The 14,429-nt window shown below is 54.5% G+C and overlaps 1 protein-coding gene across 1 annotated transcript in view; it reads left to right on the top strand.

Annotated features, from left to right (window-relative positions):
- The window catches only part of PLXNA4 (plexin A4), a 475,557-nt gene that overhangs the window by 391,056 nt on the left and 70,072 nt on the right, over positions 1-14,429 (top strand). The window contains exons 10-12 of the mRNA XM_055590947.1: positions 3,470-3,670; positions 10,914-11,010; positions 11,384-11,574. Coding sequence (XP_055446922.1) covers positions 3,470-3,670; positions 10,914-11,010; positions 11,384-11,574 — 489 coding nt within the window. The remainder of the gene's footprint in view (positions 1-3,469; positions 3,671-10,913; positions 11,011-11,383; positions 11,575-14,429) is intronic.

Here is a 14,429-nt window from a genome sequence, read left to right as displayed (position 1 = left end):
GGCGGAGGCAGCCGGGTGGCAGTGGTCCCTCCATGCCTGGTTGCCTGGGGAGAAATTGCCATTTTACTTTCAATTAGGAGGGACACTGTGGTCAATCAGTAGCGCCACCAGAGGAAAATGGGCCCAGCCCAGCCCCGACTCTCTCCAATTATTATTAATGAAGTTAGTCTCAGAGCCGCCAAGCTTTTTATATGCAAAATAGGCCTTTATGGGGCCACTGGCAAGGAGGACTCATTAAAAAACAAATCTCAGAGAGAATCTTACAGGGGAAGAGAGAGAGGCTTAACTTCCATCCCAGACCAGAACGGGTCCAGCCCCCAGGCAAGGATCCAGCTCTCCACAGGAGGGTTTCGAAGGCCCCTAGTCCTAAACTCTCTGGGGGATCTTTCTGACCCACCACCCCATCCTAAGGTGGTCCTATCTGCCAGGGAGAACTTGCCTCTTTCATTAAGAGGAAGAAAGATGGCAGGTCAGCATCTGAGTTCTTTAGCTGCCAGTGCATCTGCTGACACTGAACTGTTATTTTTTCCTCTCCCTGCCTTGGTTTCTCCTGTGCGAAGTAGAAGGGATCCTTGGGTTGACTGAGAGGACTCTGAGATTCAGACACCCTCGCTGTATTGTTCTTGAGCTGCCGTATTTTCCTGTAGGACTTACAGATGAGAAATCCCAACTCTACTCCTCTTAGTCCAAATACATCCCCAGATGCGGCTCCTGGGGCAAATGTGGGTATCAGTTCAGTTCAGTCATGAAGTTGTGTCCAACTGCGACCCCATGGACTGCAGGACGCCAGGCTTCCCTGTCTATCACCCACTCCCGGAGCTTACTCAAACTCATGTCCATTTAGTTGGTGATGCCATCCAGCCATCTCATCCTCTATCGTCCCCTTCTCCTCCTGCCTTCAATCTTTCCCAGCATCAGGGTCTTTTCTAGTGAGTCCATTTTTCGCATCAGGTGGCCAAAGAACTGGGGTTTCAGCTTCAGCATCAGTCCTTCCAATGAATATTCAGGACTGATTTCCTTTAGGATAGACCGGTTGGATCTCCTTGCAGTAGCAGGGGGCAAGGTCAGGCTTGTGCCACTTTTGGAGAGGGAGTGCTGCCATGGTCTCAGGGAGGAGGAAAGAGTGGAGTCAGGATGGGCCCAACCCCTCGGGCTCACCAGTCCCCACTTGGCATCGGCCTTCTCTTCTGAGTTCCCAGCATCACACATCTCCCACTCCAACCTGAACTTCATCCTTTTCACAAAATCGTTTGTCTTGTGTCCCGTGTTCTCTTGTTGCCCGAGCAGAGGGGCTGAAATAGCAGCAGAGGTAAGGGCACAGGATAGACCTTTAAGACCCTTAGTCCACGTGGGACCTCAAGGTCCCGGAGACCCACATGCTCTTGAGCTTCAAGGCCAGAAGCAGGGTTCAGGCTCCATCCCTTCTCCCCTCCTGCTGCTCCTCTCTGTTTTATTTAGTTAAAACTGGGTCAGAACACACATATCATAAAATTTGCTGTCTTAGCCAATTTTAAGTGTACAGTTTAGTGGTGGAAAAAGTGCATTCACATTGTTGTATAGCCATGACCACCATCCATCTCCAGAACTTTATTCATCTTTCCCAACTGAAACTGTGCACCCATTAAACACTAACTCCCCCTGAAACTCCTGTTCTATCTTCTGTCTCTATGCATGTGACTACCCTGGGTAGTCATGTGAATGGAATCATGTAGTGTTTGTCCACAGTGATCGGCTTGTTTCACTTGGCAGAATGTTTTCAAGATTCACCCATGACTTAGAGTGTGTTTAAATTCCCTTCCTTTTAAGGCTGAATCATATTCCATTGCATGTCTATATAATGTTTTGCTTATCCATTCATCTACGATGGCACCTCCGTTGTTTCCACCTTTTGGCTGTTGTGAAGGATGCTGCCATGAGTGTGGGCATCAAGTATCTCTTGGAGACCCTGCTTCCAGTTCTCTTGGATGCAAACTCAGACGTGGATAGCTGGGTCTGCTGCTCCTGGTCTGGCCTCTCTTCGAGTTAAAGGAGTGGATACCCTGGAAGAGAGGAGGGGCTTCGTTTAATGGGTCCTGGGGTGTTCCCCTAAGGCAAGGCTACAGGGTCATGGGAAAGAATGGAGGTGAGACCACCCTAATCATGGAATCAGGACTGGTTAGAGCCAAATGGGTCCTTGGATTCCACCCACTTGACAGATGAGGAAGTTGAGTCTCAAGTGGGGACGGATGTGTAATGTGGTCAGGCTTCCATGGCTTGTCAGAAGCTCAGTGGCTCTAGAGCTCTTCTCCCTCCAGTTTTCAGTGACTGAGGGGCTCATGTTTGCTTTCAGACCCAAGGGACAGAGCTCCTGGGTGCCTGATTGCCTGGGACCCCTCCCATCAGGGTCTCAGGCCTTCCCTTGGCCTCTGTCTTGCCTTACTTTACTGAGGAAGAGAGCTGAGGTTGGGGATCTGAGAGTCTGCAGTGAGCCCATGAGGCAGCATCCTTATGAAGGATGTATGAGCCTTGCTTTGACCATTGACCTGCCCAGAGCCATCTGTCTGGTGGGCCTGCCCCAAAGAGTATCATGCTGGGAGGAATCTAGGCATGGAAAACCCACCTGACCCTGGGCCTCACTCCTGCCCAGGCCAAGACTCTCTTCCAACCAGCTCCTGAGAATCCAGCCACATGCTAGCGCCCACCTCCCAGCTGGGCAGAGCATATGCTGGGCAGAGAATGCTCCTTACTTGACCCCCTTCTGCCCCCAGCCCTCTCTGGACAGAGCTGATTGCCCAGTGAAAAGGGGCCCAGTGATCCACCTCTTCCATCCCTGAATGTGCTCAGAAATCAGTGGCTTGCCCCATCAGAGGGAGCTCAATGTGTGTCTGCCGAGGGGCACTTCCCTGGGGTCAGATCATCCCTAGAGCTCAGGCAGAAGCTTTCTGGATTTCAAAGGTCTCTGGGGTTCATTCCAGAACATCCCCAAATGCCAGACTCAGCCCACCTCTGGAAGGTCCTCTCACACCCACCTGGGCCGTGGTCCAGACTGATGTTCTAGAGCCTCGATCCCAGGCTTTGGAGTCACTGCAGGGCTGCTGGCATGGGTCCTTTTGTCCCAGTGCTTGGCAGCCTGAAATCAAGGGAAGGGGGTTGGCAGCCCAAAATGAGACAGGACCCCTAGCCAGCAGAGTTCTGTCTGCCAGGGTAGAACCCTCACCCTTGAGAGGGTACCACTGGGAGTCTGGACCACAGGGGCTGGCGAGAGTGGGGTGGGGGTCAACCTCCATGGGGAGTGCCTCAAGGACTTAGGACATGGGGTGCTCAGTCCCTCTGCCTGTCTGCTGGGGGCTGGGCGTGGGCAGCAGTGCAGAGGGCCCTATGTGGGGAGCCCCTGGGAGGGGTGAGATGATGTGGAACATCTGGGTGATGTCAGGGGCTCCTGCCCCTTGGGCTCCCTGTACCCCAGCTGAGCCTCGCTGTCTGTCCAAAGGACTGCCCCCAGCTGCTGCGTGTGGACAAGATCCTGGTGCCCGTGGAGGTGATCAAGCCCATCACCCTCAAGGCCAAGAACCTCCCGCAGCCACAGTCGGGGCAGCGTGGCTACGAGTGCGTCCTCAACATCCAGGGCAGCGAGCAGAGGGTGCCCGCCCTGCGCTTCAACAGCTCCAGCGTGCAGTGCCAGAACACCTCCGTGAGTGCCCGCCCAGGCCTGCCCCTGCACCCACCCCTGCCCGCCGCTCTCTCCTGGCCTCAGTCAGCTCAGCAGGGCAGGACTGCCCCCAACACCAGCAGAACTGTTCAGCTCCCCTCCCACCACTTCCACCAACCCTGCTGACCCAGCCAAGCTCACTATGCCTTTGCCTGCAGGTGTGGCTCTGTCGTGGTGACCCGAGGGGCTGGGGGCCAGCCATGGGGCCGCTAAACACTGTCTGTGGGCTTAGATTTGTTTGCAGGGCTGCGTCCTCCTTCCTGAGAGGAGCTCTGGAAACTCTGGGCCCGGACTTCCTACCAGGGCTGACCCGAGGGTCTCATCTGAGCTCACAAAGGCCACCCCCATCAGCCTTTACACCCACACAGAGGCTGTTTCCCAGCACATGAGGCTTCTGAGCCAGGCCAGCATCCACAAAGATGCTGGAACAGGAGGGAGCTGGCCGGGGTTGTGCCGCGGAGATCCACACGAACCCGGCCCAGTATTTAGAAATCCACATTAAATCCGTGCTGGACCAACTATGGCTCAGCTGCCCTCTACTGCCAACAGCCTTTGCCTGATCCCTGGTCACCACACAATGTGCCCTAATGGGGCACCCCCTGCCTGTCTGTCGGCTCCCCTGATGGCCTTTGACCTTCTCTCTTTCTGGGCTACTTCTATGCACCCGGATGCTCAGAGACAAACAGTAGACTTAAACACTTGTAACATTTTCAAGCTATATGAGACCTAGATTCTTCTTCACAGTACAGAAGAGAAACTGGAGGCCCAGAAGAAGGGACAGGATTGGGTTTGTGGGGCTGAGAGTTGTACAATTTGGGGGACCTTCTTTAAGAATGAAATGCATCAATTCAAAGGAGATACACAGGTAGGCCTTAGGATGGTCTGTGCAGGCTCGTGCAGGGCCCTAAAGCTGACCCTTAGGCTCCATTCACTTCAGGGTAACCCGTCAGGGCGTGATGGTCAAATCTGCTTCTGGTCCGCAGAGGCCCCAGTGCCAGCCCACTCTTGCTCAGGGTCACACAGCTGGTGAGTGGCAGGGCCAGACCTGGGCACAGGGGTGCCCTCCTTTACCGCACTGCCTGCTGTCACTCATGCCATTGCTTCTGGGTACTTACAGGTGATGACTGTAATTAAGGATGTGACGTGGGACCGGGAGAGCCCCTGACAAAGCTCTTCCCGGGGCACCCCGCTCTTCCGGCAGGAAGCAGGCTAGGGGTGAACAGAGCTCCGAGGGGTGAACATGCTGGCCCAGGGTTGCTTATCATTTAGCAACTCCTGGCGATCAACCTCCCAACCTCTGAAACCCACACAGATGTGTGCCCACCACTCATGTCTACATCTCCCTCCTCCCCAGTGGCCAGGCTGTGTTGCAGATTTCTGCAGCACCCCAGATTAAACCTGCAAGGGATATTAAATGCCTCCTGCTTTCTCATGAATCCTGAGGCCAAGCAGGCCCCCCAGGGTCCAGCTCAAATGATTCTCCCCAAATGAGGACATCCCGTGGGAAAAGTAAGCCTGAGTCCCACATTTGACCCAGCAGTAGGTTTTCAGGCTTTAGAGGAAACAGGCTTGTGTCCTCAGAGAAGCTGCCCCAGGGATCCGGGCCCCAGAGGCGTCAGGAGAGAGCAAAGAGTCATGGCCTCTGAGTCACTGGGCTTCAGGGCCCTGTGCTAGACTGAGTTCTGTGGAATACAGGAAGCTACCCCAGGTAATAGCCAGGCAGGTCAGGGCCAGGTCTCCTCCTCTGTGATGCCCCTTCTGAGTGCCTAGTGCTGGCTAGTACCAGTGGGATAAGGAAAGGCACTGCTGACCCCCAGCATGGGCACCTGCTGGTCTGATGTTGAATTCTCGGAAGCTAAGAAATCACAGATCACTCAGCTGCTTGTGTAGGAATTTCTCATCCTAGAGCATGATGCCCCAGGGCATGATGGTCAAATCTGCTTCTGGTCCCCGGAGGCCCCGGTCCACGGAGTCCTGCCCAATCAGCCAGCCTCCAGGGTACACAGGCTCAGGCACTTGCGGATCTGTCTCCAGGAGTTTGGAGGCACCAGATCCATGGTAGAAATGTGACACTGTGGCTGGAGGCCTGGAGCCCAAGGCTCTGACTGCCAAGGAGAGGAGGCGACTTCTAAGCTCCTGATCTTCCCCTTACCATCCCCCCAGGAGTGGGGAGGGCCTGCGCTGGCCTTTGGCCCCCTGACTTGGGGATCCTCTGGAGGCCTCCCCACCCCTATGGACAGTCTCAGGGCCTCCAAGGCCCTGCTCCCAAAATAGCCTTTTTCCTCCTGCCTTTTTCACTTCAACACCATAGTAAGGAAGGTAATGGGAGCATTTATTTCTCGACCATTTTAAAGTCTTAGAAACTGAGGCAACAGGAGGTGTACCCCACAAAGAGTGAGTTCTAGGAGGGTCCAGGACCTGCTGGAATCACGCAGTTCAGGAAGGCTTATCAGGAGCCTCTCTTTTCAGGGGGATCAGTGGGATCCCAGTTGAAATGCCATCTGGGCCAAGGTGGTGCTTACTGTCAAGTGACTTCCTTAAAAAAAAATTGGGGTCATTGTCGATGGCAAGCCTCCCTTACCATTGTAATAGAAAACAACGTTCAGGGCAGGACGAGACCTGAGTATTTACTTGATCCTGTGACGGAGGCGGGGAGGGGATCTCCAAAGTCCAGAGAGGGCAGGTGACCTGCCCTAGGTCACACAGCAAGTCATAGCTGATTTAGAACTTAAGCCCAGTCTTATAACACACCCCTCATCAAAGGTTAGGCCAAAACCAGCAGTGAGCACTTTATAGTAGGGTCTGCTCTGCCTCAGGGAGGATGGTGGAAAGAGAGTCACTGTTGTTTTGTTTCCTAAATGAGCTCTCTGGAGTAGGGGCAGGAGGAGAGAAGGTTCTCACAGAGAAACCAACCCCTGCCCCCACACCCTTGGTTTCTGATGGCAGAGACAGGAGGGTGACCAAGAGGTCTCAGAGGAGAGCAGAAGAGGAGAGATGGAAAAGAGAGACATGGGAACATTTTGCACGGGGTAACCCCAGGGCTGGTAGGCAGGCAGCTCACTTCCAGCCCACTATGTGGGGACAGGCCCTGGGCCAATCACCATAGCCCTTGGGGGCCTGTAGGCGGAAAATCAGGGCAGCTCACAGGCAACAGGGGGGAGGAGGGAGCAACTGTGGGTGTTTGAGGCCTCCTTTAGACTATGGCTCCAGAAATGCCAAGTGTTGCTAAGAATAGCGCCCAGTCCCGCCCTGCAGTCACTGGCCATCACGATAGTCAGTGGGCCGCAGAGAGGTGGAGGGCTGGCTACACTGCAGACGTAAGGCCCAGCTTCCACCCGCCCACGGGGAGCCTCACGACTCCTTGTGGTGCCCCAGTTTACTGTGTGCAAAACAAGGATGGGGAGACCGATGGGGATGGGGTGACATGTTCCCGCTTCCTGCTTTACTGGAACACAGCTGGGAGTGTGTCTGCTGAGCCTCTGAGGTCCTGGAGGTGGATGCAACACATATGCATTTGCATGCGTGCAAATTGCTTCAGTCATGTCCGGCTCTTTGTGACCCTGGACTGTAGCCCTCTAGGCTCCTCTGTCCATGGGAGTCTCCAGGCAAGAATACTGGAGTGGGTTGCCATGCCCTCCTCCAGGGGATCCTCCCAACCCAGGGATTGAACCCCTGTCTCCTGCGACTGCTGCATTGTCAGGCAGTTTCTTTACCACTAGAACCACCTGGGAAGCCCTGGCATCTTATGTTGGTGATAGAATTGATAGACATTTCCACCAAAATATCTCAGACAGAGGAATGGCTGGAGGGAAGAATCTCCAAATTATACAGAGGTCCTGTCTTTGCTTGTAGAAGGTCGGGGAAACTGAGGTTCACAGGGAATGAGTAACGTTATCTGTGAGCTGGGCCGTGCACGGTGAGCCAGCTCTTGATTGAGACACTTAACCTCCTGGCCCCTGGGAGCCTGAAACACTTTTCCTTCAGCTCTGGGCTTTGTGCAGATTAACTGCCCACTGATTACACAGAGCTGTATAAATGCTAAGTGGAGTGGAGGTGGGGATGTTAGGGGATGGGAACCAGTGGTCCAGGCTCCCCAGCAGGCTGCTTCCAGAAGGATATAGGTCAAAGGGGAGGGGGGGGCATCTCCAGGAAGCAGACTGGCTTCCCTGGAGACCTAGAGGGCGGTGGGGAACACTGCGGTTAATGATTTCTGTTAATATTTCAGAATTGAGATCTCAGGAAGGGAAGGAGAAAGAGGAAGCAATGCCCAGAACTTCTGATCCTTAAAGCCTTATAATTTCTATTTTCTTCAAAAAGAAAATGTGTGCATATACACGCACACGTACACACACGTCTGAACACATGAGTGTTCTCATCTGCATATGTCTCCGTACGTACTGAGTGTCTGGCACATAAACACTCAATAGGCAGTGCTATTATTCCACATGAACATAAACGCAGGGAACACAAGTGTGTTTTTACGCAGCACCCTTCAGTGTACCCACACAGATTCAAATACACCGTAATATTTGGTGCCCGTTCTCTGTGACAGGCACTGTACCTCCCAGAGCATCGGACAGTTGTCTCGAACCCTCCCGACAGTCCCGTGAGGTACGCACTGTCTGTAATTCCTATTTTTCACGTGGAGAACCTGAAACTCAGATCCTCTGCCCGCATTCACACAGCCGGTCACTGCGGAGTCCCTTCACAGCAGTACACGTGTGTGCCCATGTATGCTCACGGGCGCACACACGTCTGAAAGCACAGGGGTGCACAGACCTCTCCTCACGTCCACACGCATGCCAAGACGTTCGTGCATGCAGACACTGCCGAGCACACATGGGTGGTCGGTCTTGCCTCGCGCTCTTGGGGATCTCAGGTCCTTCTGCAGAGGGCCCTGAAGGTGCTCTTGGTCTTTGGCCAACACACCCCTGGGCCAGACCCAGACCCAGACCTGAGCGGCAGGAACCTGGCTCCAGTGCCGATGTAGGCACTGCCAGCATCCTTCCTAGAGGTCTGGGCGGCCTCACACTGGTTCTCACCATCTGTCTCCCACTGGGGTCTCAGAGGAGGGGGATAGGAAGGATGAGGCAGAGGAGCTTGACCACAGGAGGAACTGGGAAGGGGGTATCTGGAAAGTGTTCTCTGCCTCCCTGACCCCCCACTCCTCTCCTACACATATCCCCCTTGGCAGGCCTCTGTCTTCCTGCTGCTAGCAGACAGCGAGGAGCAGTGATTCTCTAGATTCTCTTTAGCAGCACCAGGCTCGCTAGAGTGCCTCCCTGGAAGTGCTCCTGTCTCTAGGGATTCCGATTTAGCAGGTCTGGGTAGGGCCCTGGAATCTGCATTTAGTAGACCTCATTCCCCACCCCTGAGGCCCCCATGACTCTGATGAAAGCAGTCCTTTTTTTTTTTTTTTTTTTTAAGAAAACTCAGGGCAACTTGGAATGACCCACCCAGATGCAAAACACTTAACCTCTGGGGAGTTGATTACTGGCCTGCAAGGCAGAAAGCTTATGAATCATCAGCTGAGTTACAGGATGACAAAAATATTCTCCAGTATTATTTCTGCAGGAGTAGGAAGCTTTGCTTTATTCTATGGCTCAGCCCAAACTCTGACCCTGGCCCAGGAGTCATCGGTCAAGAGGGAGATTATGTAAGAGTGTGGATGGTGGTATAAACCACCACCACTGGGGGAGAAACACTGCATGTGGTTCCCTGGGCCAGGCATCATCAGCAAAGAGTTCGTGAAAACCTCTGGTGTGCTAGGGTAGAGCCTGCTTGTGATTCTGTATGAGGACAAGGTCACAGCATGCTTGTCATGGAGCGCGCTCTGTTACTCAGGAATATAGGACAATTTCCCAGGTTAAGATAACATCTCCTTTAGAAGCCCCCACAGATAGGCTGCAGAGCAGAGGCCCCCGAGACCTTCTGCAGCCTGAGCATTCCAAGTTTCTGCGCTGTCTTCCCCTCAGGGAAACAGAGCGTCAGCTGCCTGCCACAATAGCCACGCACATCCCCATGGCCCAGCCCCTCCAAACATAAACCGCGTTAAGAGAGCCTGCAGGCTCTGCAAACACAACTTCAGACCAAGTCCCCTGGACATAACTCTTCCAACAAATTGCCCACCCCCAGTGCCTCCTCCGCGGAAAACCTGTTTTAGCTTCAATCTCCCATCCCACCCCCTATGGTGGGCAGAATCCAGTGGAATAATGAGAAAATCACCAGGTAGGATTGGAAGCACTACGTTGAGCGGTTAACAAGTTCCTGCCGCCTGCCCTCCTTCTCTGGGAATGGAGAAGGGGATGCTGGCAGAAGGCAGATGGGGGCTGGCATGCTGGGGGCTGTACCTCCCACGTCCCCGCCTCCCCCCTTAGCACCACAGTTCCTTGGGATAGACCCAGCCTGGGGCAGGGGCAGGGACATTAGAGGAGAGCTGGGTCAGGAAACAGGGTCCAGAGGCCTGGAACAGCTCCCCATCCAACAGACAGCGGCGGGGCTGGGGCCCTCTGCCCGATCTTGGAGCTTCTGGTGTCTTGACCCAGATTTCCAGGTTTGTGCTGTAGGATGACCTCAGCATTTCCCACCTCACCTCTGAGCTCTCATCCATCCTCTTCTCTGTTTAACCCCCAGCCACTCACCCCTAAAGAGAGCAGCCCCTTCATTTCTTCCCCATGTCTCCCCTTCTCTCCCTGCCTGAGAATTGATCAGGCTTGGCCAGTTCCCTGGTAAAGTGCCCACCTCCCCTGAACATGTACTAGAAATGAAAGTTCCCAAATCGCATCGAGGGCCTGGCAAGGCCTAAAGGTCAGAACTTCCCACCTGGGCACCCAGTGGGAAGCAATCTCCTCTCTCACCTAAACATCCAGGGAAAGGCTCAGCTGGCAGGAACAGGTTGTCCAGAGAAGGTGGCCAAGACTTCCTGTAGTCTGCTCCGTGAACCCACATTCCAAATGTGTGTCCCACCCAGGCCTGGCCCCTCCCCGGCTTAGCTTCTTGACCCCCTGCTCTGATCCCCTGAGACAGACATTCCCACCTTGCTTGCACATGCGTGTATGTGTGTGTGCTTGAGTGTGCTTGCACGTGCACACACACACGCTCACACAGTCTTGGCCTGTCCTGAGCCCCATGCACTCTTGTGGGTACCAGGCTGAACAATGGGCACGCCTCACCCCATAGAAATCTCTGTGACCAGCTTTCTCCTTTCTTCCCATCCTGGCCGCAGTATTCCTACGAAGGGATGGAGATCAACAACCTGCCGGTGGAGCTGACAGTTGTGTGGAACGGGCACTTCAACATTGACAACCCGGCTCAGAATAAAGGTGCGGAAGGTGGGCCGGGGAGGCGGGCAGGGAGGAACAGCTCCCATTCAGGGCGGTGCCATTCCGTGCCCACCCTCCACGCCTCCCCAGCACCACCGCTGCTCTGTGACTGCTCCAGTGGGGGGCAGCTCCTGGGAGTGCAGTGGAGGGAGCAGGGTTAGCAGGGAGCAGCTAGCTAACCAGGTCCCTGCTTATGGGGTAGACTTCACCTCCCAGCCATGTTCTTCTGCCCAAGCCTTTTTTGCATCCAAAAGGCAGAGGGGACAAGGCTGCCCATGTCCCATACAGAGGCCAGGACTGCGTTCCCGGTCCACATTCCTGGCTGCCCCCTGCCTGCCCCCACATCCAAACCCCTCTTGTCCTCTGCCTGCAGTTCACCTCTATAAGTGTGGGGCCATGCGTGAGAGCTGTGGGCTGTGCCTCAAGGCGGACCCAGACTTCGAATGCGGCTGGTGCCAGAGCCAAGGGCAGTGCACCCTCCGGCAGCACTGCCCTGTTCACGAGAGCCAGTGGCTGGAGCTGTCGAGCACCAACAGCAAGTGCACGAACCCCCGCATCACAGAGGTGAGCTGTGCTCCGCTGGGCCCTGTCCTGCCCCCCGGCTGGGCCGTGAAAGCCACGCCTGACATGGTGGCCTGGGCCCTGAAAGCCATGCTTGGCATGGTGGCCTGGGCCCTGAAAGCCATGCCTGGCATGGTGGCCGGCACCCCAGTGACCACCAGGTGCCCAACTGGCTGTGAGTAGCCTCGTTTTCCTGCAAATCTGCAGCAGCTCTAGGCTTGGCTCAGAGGCCCTTCCCACATCAGAGGAAGGCGAGAGCTGAGAGGGTGCAACTCAGCTGTCCTGTGGCGTCTCCATGTGCCAGGAAGGACTCGCAGTCCTCAACTCCCCTTCCTGGTCTCTAGGAGTCTTGATGATGAGCCTGTGACGCTTCATCGGCGGCAGCTCATTAAGCAGTCAGCCCATAAGTCCAGGCTGCGTGGGTGTCAAGGGCATGGCCAGCCCTGGAGAGGCAGAGGTCAGAGCAGAGAGGCTTCAGGGTGAACACAGAGCAAGACCTAAGCTGTAAGACGACAGAAACAGACTGGGAGCACGGTGAGGAGGATGGACGGGACACAGGCAGTGTGGCCAGGAGCGGCGATGGGCAGGGCAGAGCTAGAGATGCAGATACTGGGGTCCCAGAGATCCCTGTGCCATCAGCTAATCCCAACTAACTGTTGGGTCCCATGGCGCTAATTCGCCGTATCTCCAGGCCTCAACTTGCTCACCTGTGCCATGAGTCTAAGCACCCACTTCCCAGCACAGGGACAGGGATTATATGAGTAAATTCATACAAATGCTTGGCTGATGCCCAGCTCGTAGGGATCTCATCACCTTCTTCCTCCTCGTTCATCATCAACATTGTTAAAATCATTGTTTAAGTGTGTATCTAAGCCCTTCACTGCCCTGGTGTCTTGACAGCCACACTCCCTCAGGACAACCCCCTAAGGTACCCCCTACCTGGATGGAATCCCTTACTCTTCTTGTAAAATAAGGAAGAGATATGCCTGTCTCAGTAACAGGACGGTGTCTGATATGTCGACTCCTGACACCCAGGATTAAGCACATAGTAGGTGCCTCGGTGCTTGGTGCTGATAATGATAATGCCACAGCAGGGACAGAGGGAAGAAGAGGAGGAGGAAGCTCAGCCTGCCCGTCCAGAGTGAGTGGACGCTGGGCATCCAGCGCTGGGCAGTGTCACACACGCCCCCATCTGCTACTCTAGCAATTGTTGCTGGTTGTTTAGTCGTCGAGTCATGTCTGACTCTTTGTGACCCCAGGGACTATAGCCCACCAGGCTCCTCTGTCCAGGGGATTTCCCAGGCAATAATACTGGAGTGGGTGGCCATTTCCTCCTCCAGGGGATCCAAACCCAGGGATCAAACCCAAGGAGCCTGCATCGGCAGGTGGATTCTTTACCACTGAGCCACCAGGGAAGCCCACAGTTACAGGCTGAACGTTTGTGTGATGCTTCGAGTCTGTGGATAGCCGCCTGTCCTTCACCGCATCTGGGCTCACAGCAACCCTGCGGTGTGGTTTCCTAGGCCTGCGGCGACCAAGCACCTTAAACAATAGAAACACATTGTCTCTCAGTTCCGGAGGCTGGACATTGAAATCAAGGTGTTGCGGGGTTGGTTCATTCTAAGGGGTGTGAAGGGAAGGGTCTGTTCCAGGCTCCTCTATCCACCTGCTGATGCCGGAGACGCGGTTCAATCCCTGGGTCGGGAAGGTCCTTGGGGTTGCAAAGAATCAGACAGGGCTTATCCACTAAACAACAACAACAACTCCTTGGCTTGTAGGTGACTGTCTTCTTCCTGTGTCTCTTCACATCGTCCTTCTTCTATGTGTGTTTCTGTGCAAATCTCTTTTTATGAGGACACCAGTCATATTGAATTAGAACCCACCAAATGACCTCCTTTTGACTTGACTACCTTCATACAGACCCTTTCTCCAAAGGTCACAATTCTGAGATGCTGGGATTTAGGAACTTTGACATACGGATTTAGGGGGACACAATGCAACCCATGAATTGGGGGCTATTATCACCCTCTCCTACATAAAAGATCGACACTGAGATCTACTCTGACCAAAGAATAAATCAAAGGAGTCCTGAAAAGCAGGTCTCTTGATTGCTGTCTTCCGCCCTACAAAGGCAGAAGAACATCCACTCATTCCCTGGCTCCTCCCCTCACAAGTGAGGCAGGCACAGTAGGGATGTGTGAAACAGGAAGGGGCTTGACTCCTGAGTGAGTAGCTCCTCCCTCAAAGCAGCCTCCTGGGCGTGGCCCCCGCTCCTGGGCGTGGCCCCCGGGCGTGGGCCCTCCCCCACGTTAATGCCCCGCCACGTTCCCCACTTCACTCACCGCATCCTGGTTTTCCAGATGTCAAGAGAGCTTCATTCAGTCCTGACTTCAGTTTCCTGCATGAGTCAGAATCTCAACAATAGTTCCCAAACCACGGAACAATACTTACGCATTTTACGTACAGAATTATTTGGAAAAGGCGGACAGGTGGATGCCTCTGTCCCACCTCTATATGAGGGCCCCTCCTTTCCAGCCACCCTCTACCCTCAGAGCCCATTGCAAGAAACCATCCTCCGGGGCTGCCTCACAGGACTGCTAATGGTGTGTCTGGCGAAAAGGATGGGACTTGCTTTCTTCTTGGCCTGAGACCAAGAAAATCACAGGGAGGAGACAGCAAATGAAACAAATCTCCCTGCGACAAAGGCTCTTTACTGGCTACATACTGGTATCTGCCCTCTGGGGATCCCGGGCACCTGAGGATTGAGCCAGAGATAAAATTCCCTTTTCAGGACCGCAGGCCAGAGCTGGAATATCATGCTGCTGCCGCTGCCAGGTGCCAGCGGCGCCTTGCGGACT

The sequence above is a fragment of the Bubalus kerabau genome, chromosome 8 (genome assembly GCF_029407905.1).
Source record: "Bubalus kerabau isolate K-KA32 ecotype Philippines breed swamp buffalo chromosome 8, PCC_UOA_SB_1v2, whole genome shotgun sequence".
Taxonomy (NCBI): domain Eukaryota; kingdom Metazoa; phylum Chordata; class Mammalia; order Artiodactyla; family Bovidae; genus Bubalus; species Bubalus kerabau.
The sequence above is the reverse complement of the archived record's forward strand: the minus strand, read 5'-3'. Positions and strand labels throughout refer to the sequence as shown.